This window comes from Eptesicus fuscus, chromosome 6 (assembly GCF_027574615.1).
Source record: "Eptesicus fuscus isolate TK198812 chromosome 6, DD_ASM_mEF_20220401, whole genome shotgun sequence".
Lineage (NCBI taxonomy): Eukaryota > Metazoa > Chordata > Mammalia > Chiroptera > Vespertilionidae > Eptesicus > Eptesicus fuscus.
Window position 1 is genome coordinate 42,901,412 of NC_072478.1, and position 15,712 is coordinate 42,917,123.

General features: G+C 36.7%; 1 protein-coding gene across 3 annotated transcripts in view; it reads left to right on the forward strand.

Moving 5' to 3' along the window:
* Positions 1 to 15,712, forward strand: part of GRIA2 (glutamate ionotropic receptor AMPA type subunit 2) — a 123,964-nt gene that overhangs the window by 75,926 nt on the left and 32,326 nt on the right. For all 3 annotated transcript variants that reach the window (XM_008144534.3, XM_028152470.2, XM_054716954.1), the window contains exons 4-6: positions 1,149 to 1,345; positions 5,501 to 5,554; positions 9,625 to 9,786. In XM_008144534.3, the coding sequence (XP_008142756.1) occupies positions 1,149 to 1,345; positions 5,501 to 5,554; positions 9,625 to 9,786 (413 nt within the window). The remainder of the gene's footprint in view (positions 1 to 1,148; positions 1,346 to 5,500; positions 5,555 to 9,624; positions 9,787 to 15,712) is intronic.

Below are 15,712 nucleotides of genomic sequence, written 5' to 3' on the forward strand. Positions count from 1 at the left end.
GATTCTGAATTCTTTTTGGAGCTTTAATTTGTGTTGTTCATTAAGCTATTAATAGAAATGATGGATTTGAGTTGGCTGTTGCAGTCATGTGAAAGACAAGTTTATGTACTGGCTTTCTAAGTGCTAAACTGCACATTTAACTCAAGGAAATAAATTCCCAAGTTGTTCTCCTTCTCAATCCTACATATGAGGTAATATATGGATATCAAAAATAGAAGTAAGATTTTAAGGTATATGATACTATAAGCACAGTTACTAATAAGTAGTAAAATGGTTTTACATTTGAGAAGTTAAGTAAATTATAACAAATCTGTGCTAGAAAGCTAAATTCTACCATCTGGTTAATAAGTGAACATATTAATCTCTATGGGATCAATCCCAATAACAAAACATGAAACAGAAGGCTGAGGAAAAAACAACTTATGAGTAGAAATATAGGACGAAAGAGAGATTATTGGTTCTTAGACTCAAATGGACACACACAGATCCACCTCACTGAAAATTGTACTCAACTGCTTCAAGATATCAGTATGACATGATAGACTATCATATATCATGAAATGTTTTCTTCCACTCTGTCAGAGAAAGAAATATTTGTAATGTCTTTTGATTTCCCTCGAACCAGAGGTATTGAAGACATTATGCTTTAATAATATCCAAAAAAATAGTAAGAGAGCTAAAAGAAGGAGATACTTGTCCCCCTCCAAACTATGACCCTTTAGTCAGAACAATAGCATTTAGATAAAATGTGATGTGAAGTGGAAACAAGTAGAAGTTGATCAAGATCATAGTTGTAGCTTTTTAGAAAAGTCAACATCAATTTAGTTGCACAAAAATATCAGCCTAAACATATATTCTCCCCAGGTTGGGTAGCTCAGTTGGTTACAACATGGTCCAGATACACCAAGGTTGGGGCTCAATCTCCAATCAGAGTACATACAAGAATCAACCAATGAATGTATAAATATGTGGAGTAACAAACAATATTTCTCTCTCTCTCCCCTTCTCTCTCTCAAACACACACATATATGTATATACATATATGTGTTTGCTGTCAATTTTACAACGCAGCAAACTGGGTATCTTTTTTTTTTTTAGTATCTTTTTTTAGTATCTTAATCAGTCATCATTTTTCTTTGCCTTCCTAGGCTTATCAACACTGCAAGCTGTGCTGGATTCTGCTGCTGAAAAGAAATGGCAAGTGACTGCTATCAATGTGGGAAACATTAACAATGACAAGAAAGATGAGACCTACCGATCCCTTTTTCAAGATCTAGAGTTAAAAAAGGAACGGCGTGTAATCCTGGACTGTGAACGGGATAAAGTAAACGACATTGTAGACCAGGTTTGCTATTCTCTGTTTTCTAATGGTCCTAAATATAGAATATGCATGCACTGTCAGCGTTTGGATCGAGTATTTGTGGAAGGTGCTTGAACAGCAGTTTTTACTTTATGGTTTATGTAGGATGCGGCAAAGATCATCAATTAAATTATCTCCAGCTTCCGTTAGCAATAGCAGATGGTCTTCAATAATGCTGACACATCAGACTGATCATGAAATATAGTTGATATATAATTCCAAACTTTTACATTTTACATTAGTGTTGGCCTAAACTTTGATGTTTTTAATTGGAAATTTAAATTTTAATTCTGTTGAACTTCTTAGAGATAAAGAAATAGACATGTATTAAGTCTGGTTCCTAAGAGAAAAATGAATAATTCATGAATTCTTTGATGATACAGTGGATTACTTCAAACAGTAGGGTACAGTACTGTGTGCTAACCCTATCTTATTGTCTAAATGGGTTTATGTCTTCAGAAAAAGCATGTATTTATTTTTCCAAGAAGTAATTTTTTTCCTCCTATTAGGGAGATTTTGTATCACTTTAAAACTATTAATCTATGAAATTAAAATATGTAGGGAAGACACATTCAGTCTGTGTTCACTGTTTGAGAAGCATGCTAGATAGTATATTCATTTGGAATGTTTTAAGGGGTAAGATGATACCAGAGCTACAGATGCTTTATCTGTGTTTACTATACTACCTTGTCTCAGTTTAAGATATTTTATGATAGAAAACCATGCAGTAATATATTATGAGAAACATTTAATCCACTATGGTTATAGATAGGGTAAATGATGGCAGATGGTATCGAAGCAGCATCATGACTTACTAAGATCTTATTCACAGGGCATCTGTTTCTTTTCTTTACTGGTGTGTGTGCGTGTGTGTGTGATTTCTAAATGCTTTAGATGGCTGTAATACAGTTTATATATAAAATAATACACAAACATATACATATATACACATTGAACTAGTTAGTCCATTTTATATTAGGATAGCTGCCACCTCCTTGGAATAATACAGGTTTAGAAGAAAAACAGAGTTGAGTATGCATTTCTTAGAGTTTCTAAGCTTTGAGAAAACAATTAGATTCACTAGTTTGCAGAATACAAATCATTTTGCATATATAAATGTTGATGAAGCTTTAATAACATGTAATAAATGGATCTTTCATAAGATATTGAATAACTGAATAATGCTATCTTCTTATATGACATAACTAAATGTTGTATGCCAGAGAGGTGAACATTTTACTAGAAAAATCTTGATTACTGTCTCAGGAGATGAATTTGGGATTGTTTTTAACCTGGAGGTCTTTTGTTCAAACGTGAACCTCAAAAACTCATTTGAATTTCATAGGAGATTCTCATTAAAACTGAATTTTAATATTAGCCATTAGTCTTTGCTTTAACATTTTAAGTAGTCCTAAGTTATCATAATAAATATTGGGAAAGCCTATATGAAAATAAGTATTTCCAAAATTAGAAGAGAGAAACTACAAGATAAACTAGGAAGATATGGAATGGAATGTTTAGAAGCAATATGATCATGGTTAAATAAATAACCATTTGGACATCCATTCAAAATGTACAGGGTATTTTGCACATATATATGATTTGTATTTTCACAAAACACTCTTGAATGTGTTAAATTAGTGTATGCAATGGGTGTTGCATTATTCAACAAACATTTATTGAGGACATCCTCTGCATCTGGAATGAGGGAAACAAAGAAAGGTAAGAAAGAGTGGTGTCTTCGCCCCATGAACTCATTGTTTAGAAGGGAAGAAAAATGTACATATAGAATTCTACAATATTATCAGTGATAATGTGGTCTAAGAGCATGGAGGAGGAAATACCTATCTTAACATGGGTGGGATGATCTATAAAGGTCATCTCTGTGTAACATTTGGCTAGTGTAGATTCACTCATTTATTATTCATAAAATTTTCCCAAGTGAAATAATGTTTACTGGACAGACACTGGAGTAAATTCAAGGCAGTAATGTTAAACAAATCAGGCAAGTCCCCATCAAGGTGAATATTCATGGTATAATTACAGAAACTAATGCATCATTATGATAATGGTACATACTATGAATGAAAAGAACAGGATGTTACTTTTCTAAATTACAAAAAGAGATCATTTAGACTGGGAGATTATGGAAGGCCTTCAAGGAATAGAGTTTGCCAGGCAAAAAAGTATGTCAAAGTACATTTCAAGAAAACATTATTTACTTCCTCATTTTATCAATAATTAAAAGAGAGCTCAGATGTGACAAAATTTTATTTTCATAGTAGCTTAAAGTTAGTAATAGAATTAAACTTTGTTTAGATTATGAGTTTTTTTTTTATCATTTGATGAAACCTGGAGACACTTATTTCTAGTGGTATTTCAGTAGGAAACACAGTCATGAAAAACATTAAGAAATTAATGTAACTTTCTATTGTTAAAACAATAACAATGGTTATTCAAAGCAAATATATGATTATTAGTATGGCCGACACTAATTCTTATATAGAAGTAGGACTAATCAATTTTCATATCCCTCCTTCCTCTTAACACTAAATTTAAGTAGGGACTACTGGTAGTACCATTTATACTGTTTTTTCTTAATTTTCAGAAGAAAGATATTCATGATTCAGAAAGTAGATTAAACAGTAAGTAGAACCAACAGATACAGTAGGAAATATGAAGGACATCGTCACCTCAATTCAGCTGATGCTAATTAATATATATATATATTTTCATTTAGAAGGATATCTTGTCTTCAAAATTCTCCTTTCAATATAGAGGGTCAATTTTTTAGAAAAGCCAATTTAGTTGTGTTACATAAAAATAGGTTAGAAAGTAATGTTAGTTCTAACTCCCTTCCAAACAACTACCACTGATTATCAAGGAAACATGGTAGAATACTTCCTAGGATTTTGCCTTTGCTCTTTAACTAAATGCATTGCTAATGGAGCACCTGACTTTGCCTGGGACAGGGAAGTCTTCCAGGAATGCCACTGGGCTGAGATTCATTGTGCCTTAAGATGGAACAAGACAAAGGATATGGTGGTGGAGAGAGCTCTCCAAGTAGAGGAAACAGAATGTGTGAAGCCCTGAAGGGATGGAAATAAACCTTTTTTGTTACAAAAATACGGAGGGGCCAGAAGTCTCCTGTGTAGAAAGAGGGAAAAGTGGGCCCAGAGAAGCTTGAAAGACCATTGGATTGTTTAGCATATGAAGGATTTTGACTTTTATGCTAAAAACAACCGGAAGCCACCAAAACAGCAATCAAGAGGGGAGGTTAATGATTGGAAATTTTGTCTATTGCCCTGGCATTTCATGCCTTCCATTGGTGTAGCTATTTTCTTAAAAATAAAAATTACACTTGAATATCCAAGTATGAGGGCTACAATATGGCCATTTTACCATTTATACTCTCATTGTAACTGATATAGATCAGTGAAATGTCAAATTGATTCAACAAAGTCCAAAACTGTTCCAGCATTACCAAAACAGCCACTTGTTCCATAATGCATTTATTTTGCTATTGATTTTTGACTTAGATTTATGGATAAATAGCTTCTCTGATACTTTGCTGCCTCAAGCTAGAAATAATGTTTATTTGAACTAAGCTATAAACATTTCAAGACTCTTAAGATAGGAATATTATTATATAGATCCACAAAATAATTCATTTATAGGCTTGTTAATAGTTGTTTTAAATTTATGTATGACTATAAACTCTTTGTGTGGTTATCTTTGAATGTAGATGTGTGAATATGAAATCTCAGATGTTGATTTTAGCTGTTTAATGTTTCATTGAAAGGACAAAAAACATAGCTATGTAGGAATAAAATTGTGACATGGATTCAATGTGTCTTTGTTTTTAAATTTCTTTAAATCTTGTGGCCTTATTTTCACTATTTTTGCTCAGTTATTGATTTTGAAAGTTAACATCTATTAGGCACTAAAATGTACTGTTACTTTTTCCTGAGAAAAATATTCTCTGGGTTTGATAACTATATTTTATCAAATATGACTCATCATAGAATATTAAAAAAACACAGAAGTTAATTATTTCATTTTTTTTGAGTCAGGTCATTATGTTAGTAATTTTATATTTATATTACTAATATTTATTAAATTATTTTTTCTTTGTGTTAGGTTATTACCATTGGAAAACATGTTAAAGGATACCATTACATCATTGCAAATCTGGTAGGTGAATTAATAATTTTAATGAAGATTCCTTTTAATTAAAAAACTTTTGAACAGCCAGCATTTATCAGTGGTATTCATAAAAATATATTTTGATTGTATTGATTGATTAGGTGTTAATATATTTCTGATTTTATGTTTAGATTTACTTCCCACTTTATAATTATTAATCAATTTCTTCTTATTATAAATGTTATAATAAATTATAAAATAGTATTTGGCAAGCTTTATAAATTGTCTTAGAAGATGTATTTTAACTACAGGAAATTTTTCAAAAATATATAAAATTTAACTCTCCCAATTTCCCCTTGTATCTTACTGTCACTGTATTTTATAAACTTTACCCTTTGCCCTTTAAAGTGTTTAGCACATGTAATATTCAAAGTAAATGCAAATTTGTGAGAATGTCTCAGTAAAAATTAAACCTGGAAATATCCAAATATATAAAGATTAAATATTATTTATTATTTACTACTTGCTGTATAAGCAACACGATGAAAGTTGGTTTCCCATAGCTAATCACATTTTCATTATGATTCCTATCAAAGAATGTATTGAATGTCCAAGTGGTTAATTGTATCTATCTCCCTCTCAAGTATACAGAACCAATTTTGAATTATTAGCTATTTTTTTTAAAATATCTTTTATATCAGCCATAAAATAAGCTTAAAGCTTTGCTTTTACCAAGATTTGTATTCTTTTAATAAGTACAATTCTATGTGATTGAGGACATCATCCCTCCCAAATCTCAGGAAAAAAGGCAAGAAAAAGTTGAACAAAGGGAGAGAATGAGAGATTATTCCAAATAGCATAATAGGACCCTGAAAAAGTTTCATATTAATACCAATGCAAGATTTATTTCCTAGTCTGGACTATTAGATTGTTACATGAGAAAACATTTCTAGTAGTAATGGAAAGAGATAAGAGAAAATAAATTACAAACTTATAACTGATAAATATTTTTACTAGAAGGTGACACCAGTGATTTAGAATATTAAACCTCAAACCTATATGCTATTGGGAGAAATTGGTTGTTCAAGATACATTTCTGTTTGGCAATGAAATGGCTAACTACTATAAAAATTCATTAGAACTTACCCTTATAATATGATATTGTAGGTCCTAAATCACTCCCTACTGGAGAAGCAAGGGTTAAATAAACTAGCTCTGTATCCAGTCTCTTCAGAACCAAATTTCTGAGCAGGAAACAGCCTGGACAGTCAGTCCCCTGTGTGAATTGTGCCATTTGATGAACAACACACAGCTACATTGAAAGCTGCAATCTTTAAAAATGTCCAGATGGAGAAGATTTTATTGGAACATTGAGAAATAATGACAGAAGGTGGCTCATCAATTTGAGAGTTGATAACTGACGCTATGAAAAATGAAAGAAGTGTTTGAGTGTCCAAAGCAAAATGTTTTTAAAAAGTTCATGCTGCTATGATGCTTCTAGGGAGAAACCTACCCAATATTTTCTCTGAATTCAAATTTTGCTTTCCTGATCTGAATACTTGGTATCCTTGTCATATGGAATTTCTGATGAATCAGTAAATTCAAAGAATCTGTACTGAGTCTCAGTTTCTGAGAAATTAGAGAACACTTGAAAATTTCACTGACATTTAAAATTGCAGAATGCTTTCTAAATTTGAAGGGCTTTTCACCTTCCAAACTATTGATTAAGGATGCCCCTTTTTTTCTGTCCAGGGTCTGATGAGTGTTAAAATTGGCAGTTATGCAAGAGAAAAATCCTCACATTTTTGGTTACTTTCCTCAGCAATTGCTGAATACTTGCTTAGGCTATAAGTTCCTGATATAGCATTTAAAAGGATAACTTGTAGTACATAAAGTGATGAAGATGCGGTACATAATGGGATCCTTTTCTCATTTCTTCAACTCTTCAAATATTGACAATAAGCATTGCTGTCTACCCCACCCATCTACCTTTCAGTAAAGCACACTCAGTAAGCCTCCCTCATGCACACAGAAATTTCAAGTATCTTACTATTAAATAACCAAGCATAACCAGACATTTGGGAAAAAGTATTTGCCATGAAGGATTCAATACACATAAACAGAAACAGGGCAAACCAGAATCACAAGAAAAATGTTTAAAAAATGTAGTGAGTATCTGAACAGAAATAAGAGAAAATATCTGCCTAATAAAAGAGTAACATGCTAATTGACCGTACCTTCGCGACACCCACCAGCCAATCAGGAGCGAGTATGCAAATAAACCCAACAAAGATGGAAGGTTAATTTGCATACATTGGCGCCGAGGGACCAGGGCCGGGCGGGTGCTTGCGTCATCACCATGGCGACAACGCAGGCGTTCCGCACCACCCCAGCCACTCTGGGCCTCTGGGAAGCATGGGAAGGAGGAGAGGCGGCTCCGGTTCAGAGCAGAAAGGCGGCTCCGGACAGAGCGAAGGCAGTGCCAGCAGCAAGGGAAGGAAGGCCCATTCTTGCATGAATCTTCATGCATCAGGCCTCTAGTACAGTGGTCGGCAAACTCATTAGTCAACAGAGCCAAATATCAACAGTACAATGATTGAAATTTCTTTTGAGAGCCAAATTTTTTAAACTTAAACTATATAGGTAGGTACATTGTTATTAACTTAATTAGGGTACTTCTAAGCTGGCCTTTGCTAAAAACTCAAGGCCAAAGACCCGAATGTGGCTCGCAAGCCGCAGTTTGCCGACCACTGCTGTAGTATAATCTATAAAAAGAAAAGGATGCTATGGGAAAGAAAAAATTAGATAATAAGAAAGAGCTCTGAGAAGTTAACTTAGTTTTTTCTAATGTAGTAAGTAAAATTGAATGACTTGAAGGATAAAGTCGAGAAAATCTTTCAGATTAGGTAACAAAATAACAATATAATATAAAGCAGTGTTACTGAATATAAGCATTTAGATGGATGTAATAATGAAAATAGTGGAAGGAAATTATCAAAGAAACATTCAGAAAAATTTCCTATAATGAATGACAAAAATCTGACCATTGAGTACATGCAATATATATATATATATATATTTTATTAAAGTATTATATATGTGTCTTTATCCCCCCATTGTCCCCCTATCCCCCACTTGTGCCCTCACCCCCCTAGTGTCTGTGTCCATTGGTTATGTTTATATGCATGCATACAAGTCCTTTGATTGATCTCTACCCCTCCCCCCATCCTCCCCTCTGAGGTTTGACAGTCTGTTTGATGCTTCTCTGTCTCTGGATCTATTTTTGTTCATCAGATTATGTTGTTCATTATATTCCACAAATGAGACACACTATTTTTTAAAAATCATCATGCAATCAAAGAGATAAATAGAATATTTTAAAGATTTCAGGTTGATGGGAAGAGGGCAGATGTATGAAGCAGGTCACATCCAAAAAATAATAAATAATAAAATTGCATTTTTCAGTAGAAACAATGAAAGTTAGTGGAACAATGCCTTTACATAATGATGGTTTTGAATTAAAATTCTATGCCCAGCCAAAATACTAATCAAGTGTTAGAGCAAAATAAAGGTATTTTCAGGCACTCAACATCTCAAAAAGTTTACCTCCAGTGTGTCGGAGGAAATTATTCACTCTAGCAGAAGAGAGGAGTAAAAGACGACAGAAAAGTGATCCAGGAAACAGGGGAACTACTAAGAAAAGCAGTGAAGGGCCACTAGGGTCACAGCTGCAGAGTAGAGGAAAAAAGGAATTAACTCAGATCATAGGATTAAATTGCTTATAGTGTTAGAGCTCTTGGACCAGTAACTCATTACTAAGTATCTGTAACCACCGGAGGTTCTTTGTGGTAGATTTAATAAAAAAAACCCCAGTCCTTCTCCATGAAATGGAGAACTCTTATGTATGTACAACCAATAAACAATCATGGATTAAGGACCCACTATGATGCCAAGGCTATGCTAGATGCTGGTGAAGAATTTTGGCTGGAAAATACATGAGACATTTACTATAGGCTTTTCGTCTCTTATACATTCTTTGACATTTGTAAAATCCACAAGGCATAGAGTTATTTGATAAATGTCAAGTTCTATTGGACATAAATATATTCTCTGTCTAGGGATTTACGGATGGAGACCTATTAAAAATTCAGTTTGGAGGCGCAAACGTCTCTGGATTTCAGATAGTGGACTATGACGATTCCCTGGTATCTAAGTTTATAGAAAGATGGTCAACACTGGAAGAAAAAGAATACCCTGGAGCACACACAACTACAATTAAGGTATGTATCCACCTGCCAATATCTATATCTATATCTACATCACCATTGATATCTACCTGCTGGCCAGTAGCCTGTTCTCTGGGACACTTTAGGAAGAAGATAAAAATCTCAATTGATTTTAGTAATTAAAAAAGAAATGTCTTGCTTTATGTACTCAGACAGAATCTTTGACTGCTGAGTGCAATGCACTGCTCTGATATAAGTACTATGCAGACTGCTCTTTTATTTTTCATGGGTTTGGACACGTTGAGGTCTTCACCTTTTTATTCGGGGCATTTTATTGTGTATACACATACATGCACAGATTTAGCTCCAAATATCAAATATTTCTGCTATTTATAGGAAGGTGTTTTTCCACTGGTGGTCACCTGATTGAGAGCAGAGATAAGAGTAAAGCTGGCAAAGAGTGGGACGAGGAGTGAGTGGCAGAAGATGATATTCATTCTTTATGAAACTAGACTTACAAAAATCAAGAGCAAACGTTGCAAAACATTTTAAGATGCATAGATTTAGTTTGTTTCTCTGTGTATTATAAATAGCTTGTGTATGAATCAGTTGCTCTCACAGTTGTCTCTACATCACAGAGACATTTTGTGTTGTTTTTCTGCACATCTTGGAAAAAACAAATACTGATGTTTGTCTTTCAATTTGTGTCTGGCTATGAGACTAGTTCTAGATAAGGATTCGAAGCTTTGAGGTTCTCAACTTTTGAATGTGTAAATGGATCCTATTAACTTCAAGTCAAATTCAGAAAAGCATCCCATAGGATGTGAAAGAATAACCCTGAGTTAATTGTCCCTCAAAACTAGGTGACTTCTTGTTTGGTGACTTTGAGATTCAGCATGCAGACTGTGTATAACAGCAGTGTGGGCTTGTGGGACTTCTGTCACCTAACAGGCTTCTGCAAAGGCCAATGGACACCGAGTTTTCCAGTTGGTGCCACTGTGTCCCCCTGCACTCAGTGGAGGTCTGACTGCTGACCCAATTGTGTGGAATTGCAGGCTTCCATCCATTCAGAGATGGTACCCATTTAAGTTAACCAATGAAGAGTGCAAGTGGCATTCATCCTAAAATGGAACTAAAGTGCCCTCTTTGAATACTCTATTAGTCATTGTGTTGCCTCCCACTGCTGCCTGCTGGGAGAAAGATGAAAGCAAAATGAGATGATTTTTTTTCTTGTGCAAGTCATATCATTATTACAGTTCCTATGTCATGCATGAAAATGCAAAGTGATTTGGGGGTAGGAGAGATCTTGGCAATGCATTCTTTTAACATTTTTGCCAAAACTCAGCACCAGACTTCCCTCTGTTGAGAGCCTGCCTGGCGACCTTTCTTTGCTCCCTCCCTGCCGTAGCATTTCACTCCCTTACCCCTCCCTCTTGGGTGCTCCTGCCAAATGTCAGAGAGATCCTGCTGGCCCCTCATTGTGGAGAGCGGCACAGAGCATAGGCTTTAAACACTGTGGCCCTGATTCAGTGTTGGATGTGCAGTTCTTGTCTCCACAATTCAGCAGTGGCTATTAATTCCCAGGCTGCTATGAAGATTCAACAACATTTACAACGACTTAGCACAGCTTTAGAAACATAGGTGCCAAGAGGAGACAGAGTTTGTATGGCTTTGGAAGCTTGATCAAAATTACAGAAAATCCCTGGGAGAACATGGCTTTAAGTAGGAGTTCATCCTAATACAGACATGTATGTTCATGTACTAGCGGACCAGGAACTCAATATATCTTCCACTGTCAAACAGAAGAGACAAACATGACAATAAGCAAATATAGAGCACGCTACATGTAAAATAGGCCAGCGCTGCTTCTGGTTATGTCAGAATGGGAGGAGTGATGGTGAGGAAGGCTTTCTGGAGGTGGGGCACCTGAGAATGGCTTTGCACATGGCTGAGCAAGCGGGAAAGCAAGGGAGGCACTTAGGAAAGTGCAACCTCTATGGAGACTCACAGTGATTCAATGGCTCAAGACAGATCCAGGGAGATTCACTACATGTAAGCCCTGCGAACTATTCCCTCAACAATCTTGCCATCTCAGTTGATGGCAACTCTATCTTTTCAGTTGTTATTTTGACCAAAAACTTGGAAATGCCCTTGACTTCTCTTCTTTCCCCAGTAACCCACATTCAATCTGTCAGGAAATCCTCTCAGTTCCGGCTCACTTCTTACCACCTCTTTGGTGCTGTCTAAATCCAACCACCATCGTCTCTGCCAGGATCATTGCAATGAGTGCCTATACCGGTTCCCCTTCCTCCACACCTGCCCTCTTTTATCCCATGTTTGTGGTCCTTTTAAAACCACAATTAGAATATGGCACACTGTCTGCTCCAAGCCCCCCAATGGCTGTGTGTTTCACCTGAGGGGAAGCCAAAGTCATCCCACTGGCTGATAAAGCCCTAAATCCTCTGTCTCCTGGTCACATGTCCTTCTCCCTTGGCACTCCCCCCACCCATTGCTCACTCTGCCTCAGCCACATGGGCCTTTTTGTTCTTTCTTAAACACTTTAAGGTGTTTGTGCTATTTCCTCTTCTGTACCATACTCTTCTCAATTATCTCCATGGCTAAGCCTCCTGCACTCTTTAGGTCTTTGTTCGAATGCCATCTTCTCAAGGAAGCCAATGGCAGGATCTCTATTTAAAATTGCAGTTTCTGCCCTAGCCAGTTTGGCTCAGTGGATAGAGTGTCGGCCTGCAGAGTGAAGGGTCCCAAGTTTGATTCTAGTCAAGGGCACATGCCCAGGTTGCAGGCTTGATCCCTAGTGGTGGGGTGTGCAGGAGGCAGCCAATCAATGATTCTCATCACTGATGTTTCTATCTCCCTCTTCCTTCTCTGAAATCAATAAAAATATATTTTAAAAATACAATTTATAAAATTGCAATTTCTGCACCTGTTAAGGTATGTACCATTGCCCTTTCTCTGTCCTCCTCCTTCCCCCCATATGTCTGTCCTTCTAGTGTACTGTATTTATAATTCATCTATTCATTACTTTGGTAGCTGTCTCCTCTTGTAAGTGCCAAGGCAGCAGGGATTCTGTTGTTTGTTCACTGGTGGATCCCAAGCTCTTAGAATAAGGCCTGGCACATAGTAGCTATTTAATAAAGACTTTCTGAAAGAACAAGTAGATGGAAGCAAAGGCACTGTTCCAGCTCCCATTAGAAGCTCCTAAATTCTGGAAACAAGGAGGCTTCTCAGAAGCAGCAATATGGAATGTGAAATGTCAAGGAGACATAGGAATTAGAAGAAAGAAGGGTCAATGGCTCTGCAGAGAGGAAATAAGGCATGTAAAGTCCCCAGTGCAAGGAAGATAGAAATATTTCCATAGGCCCGAAGGTTGAACAGAGATGTTTTTGAGAGAATTCTCAGAACCAGTACTATAGAAATATGCAGGATCCAGATCTTGTGTGGCTGAGGGGTGTTTTTTTTTGTGTGTGTGTGCTACTCTGAGAGCAACAGGGTACTACTAGAGGTGACTGACAACCATGGTTTTGGTAAAGGAAGATTATGACTGCCCTGGTGACAACAGATTGTAGGGAGTGCACGTGGTAGCAGGGGAGCTTTAGTAAGATGCTGCAAACAATCTAGGCAACAGATGATAATTGTATGAATTAGGGTTGTGGCATAAAAGTGGCAGGAAGTAAATGTATTTGTTGTATTTGCCAATTCTTTCAATATATTTATTTGTAAAATAAATAATAACCGCAAAAGCATAACCATTCATTTATAACATATTGATATAAATTCGGTTGAGAGATATTTGTCGATTAAAAACAGGAACCTGAAAGGAAGTCTGTATCACTTGTAATCTTATTGGGCCCGAATCTCATACGGTGGTTTGCACAGAGGAAGCACATAATGAGTATTTGTTGCAATGAAGAGTAATGAAACGAAAAAAATATAAATGCTTTGAAAATGTCAAATCACTGAGAAAGAAAAAATAGGTAATTATCATTGCTATAAAATTTGGTTTAAATTTCTGCCCTAGCATTTATGTTTTTTTTTAATTCAGCCATGGCAGAAAAGTAGCATTATTTTACTTGATGAAATATGTAAAATGACTGTAGTTATCAGACCTACACCTTCATGGCACCTGGTGGTAAATGGCACAATTAAAATTGGCATTTTTACCTCCCTTACCTTTTTTTCCCAAGACAAGGAAGATTTCGAAGATGATTTGCTACTCTTTCAAATACAATTTACAACTATTTTTATTGTTAGATAGATTTTCGGTGTCTTCAGCAACTTGCAAGATATAACTATGCATTCTACCTGGTCATACCAACAATTTATAGCTTATTTAGACTCTTGTGTCTTCCATATCTTGCTGATGTTGAATTTAACAATAATATGTGACTAATACTTGTGTGGCATTTAAAGAGTGCCCTTCCCACAAGAATCCCATTTTACTCAAGAAATGACTTTACAGCAAAGACTCCAACTTTCTTAATTGCTGTCCTAAGAGAGTTATTAAGCCTGTCTGAAAATAGTATAATCTTTTCAGTCCAGTAATTAGTGCCATGCATTAAATAGCACCCTGGTGGCCTAATAGAATTAATTCTGCTTTGTGAATGTTTTAACTGACCAAAACCACAGCTGACATTGGAATCCCCTACTTTTGATATTAAAGCATTTTGCCACATGAGAACCTACCAGCTGGACATGTTTAGATCCTTATATTTTGTGGTTTTAAAAATGTGTATAAGACTGAAATAAACCCATAAATTAATAATTTGATATTGATAAAATTACATATCTTGTAAAGAAATATTTTTAACTTTAAAAGAATCATTCTTTAATTAAACTTTACTCTGAGTATTATTTTATACTAGAGGCCCGTTGCATGAAATTCATGCATGGTGTGTGTGTGTGGGGGGTTGTCCTTCAGTCCAGCCTGCACCCTCTCCAATCTGGGACCCATTGAGGGATGCCCGACTGTCCGTTTAGGCCCGATCCTATAGGGCAGTCGGACATCCCTCTCACAATCTAGGACTGTTGGCTCCCAACTGCTCACCTGCCTGCCTTTCTGATTGCTCCTAACCGATTCTGCCTGCCATCCTGATCACCCCCTAACCACTCCCCTGCCAGCCTGATTGATGCCTAACTGCTTCCCTGCCAGCCTGATTGCCCCTAACTGCCCTCCCCTGCCAGCCTGGTCACCCCTAACTGCCCTCCCCTGCAGGCTTGATCACCCCCAACTGCCCTCCCTTGCAGGCCTAGTCCCTCACAACTGCCATCCCCTGCTGGCCTGATCGCCTACCACTGCCCTCTGTTGCAGGCCTGGTCCCTCCCCAATGCCCTCCCCTGCTGGCCATCTTGTGGTGGCCATCTTGTGTGTTGGAGTGATGGTCAATCTGCATATTACTCTTTTATTAGATAGGATTGGTTTCATGTGTACAGCATAGTGGTTAGATGATCATATACTTTACAAAAGGTTCCCCCTGATATTTCTAGTACTCACCTGGCACCATAATTATCACAATATTATTGACTATATTTCCCATGCTGTATTTCACATCCCCATAACTATTTTGTAGCTACCAATTTATACTTCTTAATCATTTAACCTCTTTCATCCAGTCCTCCAAATCCCCTCCCCTATAGCAACCACCAATCTGCTCTCAATTTTTAAAAATGGTTACATTATACTATATAATAAAAGGCAATATGCAAATCTGAACAGCGGAATGACTGGTCACTATGATGTGCACTGACCACCAGGGGGCAGATGCTCAATGCTGGAGCTGCCCCCTGGTGGTCAGTGTGCTCCCACTGGGGGGGGGTGCTGCTCAGCCAGAAGCCAGGTTCACAGTTGGTGAGCTCAGTGGCAGTGGCAGGAGCCTCTCCTGCCTCCACAGCAGTGCTAAGGACGTCTGACTGATGGCTTAGGCCCGCTCCCCATCAGTCAGACATCCCCCAATTGACACCC